Raw genomic sequence first — 6,000 nt, 5'->3', positions numbered from 1 at the left:
TACCTATAGCTCTTAAATGGATGGTTTTCTAATATTTATTCCTACAATCTCCAATGGTTTCATGTTGCACTATAATGTAAAATAATTCTATTTATGAAATTGTAACTTTTAGGCATAGGGTTGGAGGCTTATAAATAGAGATTTGGCACAAAGGATTGTAAGCACATAAAAATTTACATGAATGTGAATTCTCCCCATTTCCTATCTCTATAGTTCTCTCTTACTTCTACTATATTGTTCATATTTGCTTATACTTTCATCAGAGAAAGGAATTTGAAAAAAGAAAAGAAAAGAAGAACAAAGTTGATTTGGTGGCCTGCATGTCATGCTCGAGGCTTGAAAGAAGAAAATTCTATCTAGATCTGTTTATAAATTATTTTTAATATTTTTATCAAAATAAAAAAAATCTTCAATTTTATTAATTTTGTCTAATTAAAATTCAACTAGTTTTTAACTTTATCCCTATTAAATATACATACTTTAATAATAAAATAATTTAAAATTTAATACCCTTCCCAACATTTAATGGAGTTAAAAGGGTAAAGATACACACAATAATAATTAATATACTTTATAAATAGAATTAAAATAAATATACTCTCTATGTTCTAAACAGGACTAGAAGAGTAATTGATATTAACTTCTTTTCGTTGCTTTTGTCAAAAAGAGTCAATTTTATTTATTTTCAAAGCAAATTACACTCACTCATATAATTCATCAATGTTTTTTTTAAAGGACGAACAGCCTAGAGACAAATAAAAACCTAACAGTCCAAAAGAAACAAACAAAAAACAGCAACCTAACGTGCCTACTATACAAGTCAAAACCAATACGAAGACAAACTAATTAAATTTATTTATAGCCCATTACTTTGGCGGGCCTACATTGGTTTGATTTTCGAAAGCAATGTGAAAGGTTATTGAAGTTATCCCATAATGCCCCCACTCGTTTTTTTCCCCCTTACTTTCGTAATTGTAAGTATTCTATAAAAGGAGATTGGGAGGAGAGAGGCAAGATTTGGTGCTTTAAGTAAAAATATTTGGTTTCGTTTGGTTATTAAAATAAAATAGAATGATAAATTAAATCACCATTTCTCCCATAACAAGCATAATAACTCTTAGTAATATATACTATAAAAATATGAAGATTATTATATTAAAAAATTTCATAAATTATGATTCCTAACTCAATGAATAAATTTATTCATTTTCTTTATGAATATGCTCACATATCCATTTTAATTATTTATTTTTATTTTTATTTTTTTAATTCATTTTATTTCATTTATTTCTGGTAAGCAAAACAAGACCAAAGGAAACTGCAGTTGGCCAAACAAAAAAAAAATTACATACACAGAAAACGCTGACTACACAATAGCATCTCTTTTACAACACACAAACTCCATGAACATTATTAATAAAACAAAAGATATCTCCTAGCACAAACCTTCCAGTCAATAAATTAAATTGGCTTATTAAATATTGAAAAAAGAAAAACCAGAAAGAAATGATAAAAGAAGCTGCGAAGCACACCCTAAGACCACACGTACGGCAGGATCGCTGACTTAGACTTGAAGGAAACCATCAAAAGGGTTGAATCGTGCGACAGGAATACATAATAGATCATTGGCTCTTGGAGCCGTCAATCCTGGCCGTTCATCCATATTAATAGTCTTGCCATCGGCGATGATCTTGCCATCGGAATCGAGCGGCTTCCACGTGAAGCACTGAATGAGAGCTCCGATGACGACGGGCAGCTCCCGCATGGCAAGAGGCTGACCGGGGCAGCCCCTCCTGCCGGAGCCAAAAGGCAATAACTCATAGTGATGGCCTTTGACATCCAAGCCACTCTGTTTTCCCTCCAAAAACCTCTCAGGAGCGAACTCTAACGGAGATTGCCAGATCTTGGGATCTCTTCCCATGGCCCAAACGTTGACGAACAAGAACGTTCCCTTGGGAATCAAGTAACCACTCACAACACAGTCTTGTGTTCCTTGTCTGTTGATCATTGCGACTGGAGGATGAAGCCTCATGATTTCTTTTACTATTGCGTTAATGTATGGAAGGTTTGGGATATCTGATTCGTTTATTAATCTCTTTTGTTCAGTCACTCTGTCTACTTCTTCCTGTGCTTTCTTCAGAACTCTTGGGTTTTTTATCAGCTCCGAAACTGTCCATTCCACTGCTGTCGCTGTTGTGTCTGTTCCTGCCGTGAAGAAATCCTTTATATATTCCAACCATGACAATTACACAAGTTAGATATATGTAGTTAATTAATTTTAATCATATACTCCTTCCATTAAAAAAGTAAGATATTTTTAATTGAATCTCATTCCAATAAAATGATTATTTATTTTCAAACAAACCCTATTTTTCTATATTTTTTTCTATTTAATAAGATATTTTACTATAAAATAAATATAAAGTAATTTATTTAATATGAGCACTTTTAAAAAAGGATAATGATTGTACGTTGAGAAAATAAAAATGCATTATATTTTTAAATATTTAACCCCTTAAAAAATACTTTATATTTTTAAATGGAGAGAGTATTCTTTAGATCCAAAAAAAAATCCAAATATTTGATCATATATAGTGAAACGTTTTAAAATATATATACTTGTTCTTCTAGGTAAACAAGGGGAAGGGAATGTAAAAAATATATTACCCTTCAATGTAAGAGGGAATTAAAGATTTAATTTAATTTAAATTCTATGAAATTAAGATCTGTAAATTTATGTGAAAATTTTCTTTTAAAGAAGAAAGAGTCGATTTTATATTTTATAAAAATAATAAAAACAGGAAAAATGCTAAAAAAATGCTTCAAAGAATTTCATAGATCTAAACTTTAAAGAATTTAAATCATGAGTTTATTTTAGTTTTAAATGAAAAATTCTATTTCATTTATTTCTTGTATTTATTAGTTATTTTTTTCCAAATGATCCTTATTAAGTACACATTAGTGTGAACAATGAATAGCTAGGGATAGTTTTAATATAAACAAATAAAAAAGATATGTTAACCCTTCGGCCATAATTATGAGATAAAGTAACCGAATTTATAATTCTTAAAAAATAGTATTTAATATTTAATATTATTAAACTCCTTAAAAATAGTTGACTTTTTAATTTTAACATTTACTAAAATCAATGATCAAAAGAAAGCAGTGTCATTGAATTATACATGTAATTAATAAGGGACAATATAAAAAAAGCGTAACTACTGCATCTTTATCCTATATCTAAGATTAAATAAAATTTTAAAAATTTTCACTATAATTAAGACCGGATATATTTAAGATCATATGAAATTTTAAAAATAATTAAAATATACATTTAGTTCTTTAACTTTACATAACGTTTTATTTTAATTTTTTAATTTTATAAAATATTTTTTTAATCGTTTAATCCTAATATTATTTTTTATCTCAATAAATTTTTATATTAAATTTTTAAATATTAATAAAATATTTTTAAATGTTGATATATTGATTTTAATTTTTTTAAAATAATAATAATTAATACAAAAAAATTACTTGTAACTAATAATATTATGGTTAAAGGGTTAAAAAGATATTTTAAAAAAATTAAATGATAAAATTGAAATGAGAAGTATATACTTTAGTCTTTAAAAATTCAGAGTATAATTAAGACAGGAGGGATTTTTTTTTACAAACAAACTAGCTTAATTAATAATTTACTTAATATATGTGAGTTAATTATATGATAAGTTTCTCCGTGGAGCTACTCACCAAAATTAACGCCTTCACATGGTTCCTAGTCAAAGAAACCTCGGAACTCTCATCTTCGGCGACGTCGAGCAAGATGTCGAGAAAGTCCCTCACTTTCTCTTCTCCATCTTGATCAGGGCCGTCCTCTGCCTTCACAGAAGCTTTTTGTTGCTTTCGAGACTCCTCGCGAGCGGAGATGATCCTCTCCAAGAAAGCATCGAATCTCTTGTGCAAGTCCACGGCTCTCTTTCTAAATCCTTGAACATCTAAGGTTTTGCAGATTTTAATAAAATCGGCGACGTTAAACTCTCCGAAGATCTGCGTCACCTCCCGAGCCAGATTCCGAGCCTCCTCGGCCTGTCTGTCGGTGCCGGTGCTCTGGATGCTCAGCATCATCCGTGAGATGACGTTGCCGGAGAGCTTCATGAGTTCTTGGGTGAGGTTCACGCTCTCTCCGGTCATGGATTTATCCATGAGATCCTTAATGAACCGGTGGATCTCGCTGGCCCGACCCGGACAAAACTGCCGGATGGTTCGGGCTCCCAAGAGCTCCGTGTTACTCAACTTCTTGATGAATCTCCAGTACGTATTGTAAGGAGCGAAGGCAAAAGCAGCATTATCGTAGGTCACGAGATTGATGGCAATGCTCATTGGACGAGCACAGTAAGCGAGCTCGTTGGTTTTGAGAAGCTCTTTGGCGAGTTCAGGAGTGCTGGCTACGACCATGTTGGTTGAGCCGAGCCGAAGGTGCATGAGAGGACCATATTTGATCTGAAGCTCGTGCAAGGCTTGGTGAACCAGAGGCTTGAGGAGGTGGAGGTGGCCGACCAAAGGCAAAGCCGGCGGGCTCGGAGGAAGGCTCAGCGTCGGCGTCGGCTTCGACTTGATCCTTCTCATGAAAAGAAGAAGCCAAGCTGAGGCCAAGAGGATCCCACCTAACAACACAAGTTGTGACACCATGTTTGTTTGGGATTTCCCAACTCGAGAAGAAGGGAAATGGCAGTTATGGTGGCTTGATGAGTTTTCAGTTCTGTATTAGCAAGGCTATACATGTGTTTATATATATACACAAACACGCGTCTGATCTCAGTGTGGAGCAAGTGAGGTGCTCGTCAGTCATCATTAAACAATAGTATTTTAGCTTAAAGGGATCTAGCATTTCAAGGCAATCTTAAATACTTAGTACTTCCAATTTTGTTTTACCTCGTATTTCTCATAAAATGAATTACCTTGTCAGCCAATCTCGCATTTGAATTCAATAATGGGTGTTTCATTTGGCATATACTCCTTCCTCTAAAAGTATAAAATATTTTTTAAAAAATTAAATGTTAAAAAATATAAAAAATTTTTAATTTTTAACGTATAATTATTATTTTTTTTAAAGTATCACTATTAATAAATGACTTTATATTTATTATAAAATATTTAATAAAGATAAATATAAAAAGATACGGTTAGTTTAAAAGTATGTAATTATTTTATCAAATAGTACGATTCGGTTAAAAATGTTTTATATTTTTTGAAAAGAAAGTATATTAATAATGACTTGATTTAATCCAATTCAATGATTGTTTTCATATAATATTAAAAAAGTATCATATTTTAAATTTTTTAGACAGGACGATGTATAATTGTGAGGATTGTTTCAAATTTTTTAAAATAAATATATGTTGATAATTTTTAAATATTGATAAAATCCAACAATTATAATTAAGATACTAATTGATGTCATTCACTCAATCTAAATTTTAGCTACTTCCACTCTTCGTCCCATTTTATAAAATACTTTAATTTTAGTAAAATTACGATATCAATGAAATTAAATAAAATAAAATTTGAAATCTTAATTTTTCTATCAAATTTTAAAAATAACATTTATTTAAAAAAGGAGACAGAGAAAATACATTTAAATAGTACGTTTGGATAACCGTCAATAATGAAATCATTATTTTTTAAAATCATTTTATATTTTAGAATATTGAATTATTTTTTTAATAATAAACATATCGAACCATTTAAGCATGTTTTATGAGATGAAGAAGAGGAAGTATGAGAATATTGTCAATATCGCATGGTGGGCATAGGTCGTCTCCTGATGCTTCCCTCGAGCTCCCTCGTGGAATGTTAAAGACATCAATGATAACTTTTTTTTAGTTAGGCTTCATTTTTCAAAAAATTTACCACTTTGCCACACTTATGCACGCGCCAGGATGGACCAGGACGCAACTTAATAATAGGAGAGAATTTTTATCTTTATTTGAAATGATATAT

At 30.9% G+C, this 6,000-nt stretch overlaps 1 protein-coding gene across 1 annotated transcript; it reads right to left on the bottom strand.

Annotated features, from left to right (window-relative positions):
- Positions 1–1,324: 1,324 nt before the first annotated feature.
- Positions 1,325–4,771, bottom strand: LOC129295228 (cytochrome P450 93B16-like). The gene is made up of 2 exons (XM_054933718.1): positions 3,751–4,771; positions 1,325–2,221 (listed from the first exon to the last, which is right to left on the bottom strand). The coding sequence occupies exons 1-2, from the start codon at positions 4,687–4,689 to the stop codon at positions 1,565–1,567; spliced, it is 1,596 nt and encodes a 531-aa protein (XP_054789693.1). The 5' UTR covers positions 4,690–4,771; the 3' UTR covers positions 1,325–1,564.
- Between the last annotated feature and the right edge of the window lie 1,229 nt (positions 4,772–6,000).

Source organism: Prosopis cineraria, unplaced genomic scaffold (genome assembly GCF_029017545.1).
Source record: "Prosopis cineraria cultivar Desert tree isolate PC_DT_omini unplaced genomic scaffold, ASM2901754v1 PC71, whole genome shotgun sequence".
NCBI lineage: Eukaryota > Viridiplantae > Streptophyta > Magnoliopsida > Fabales > Fabaceae > Prosopis > Prosopis cineraria.
Note: the sequence above shows the minus strand (reverse complement) of the source record. Positions and strands in the feature narration are given on the sequence as shown.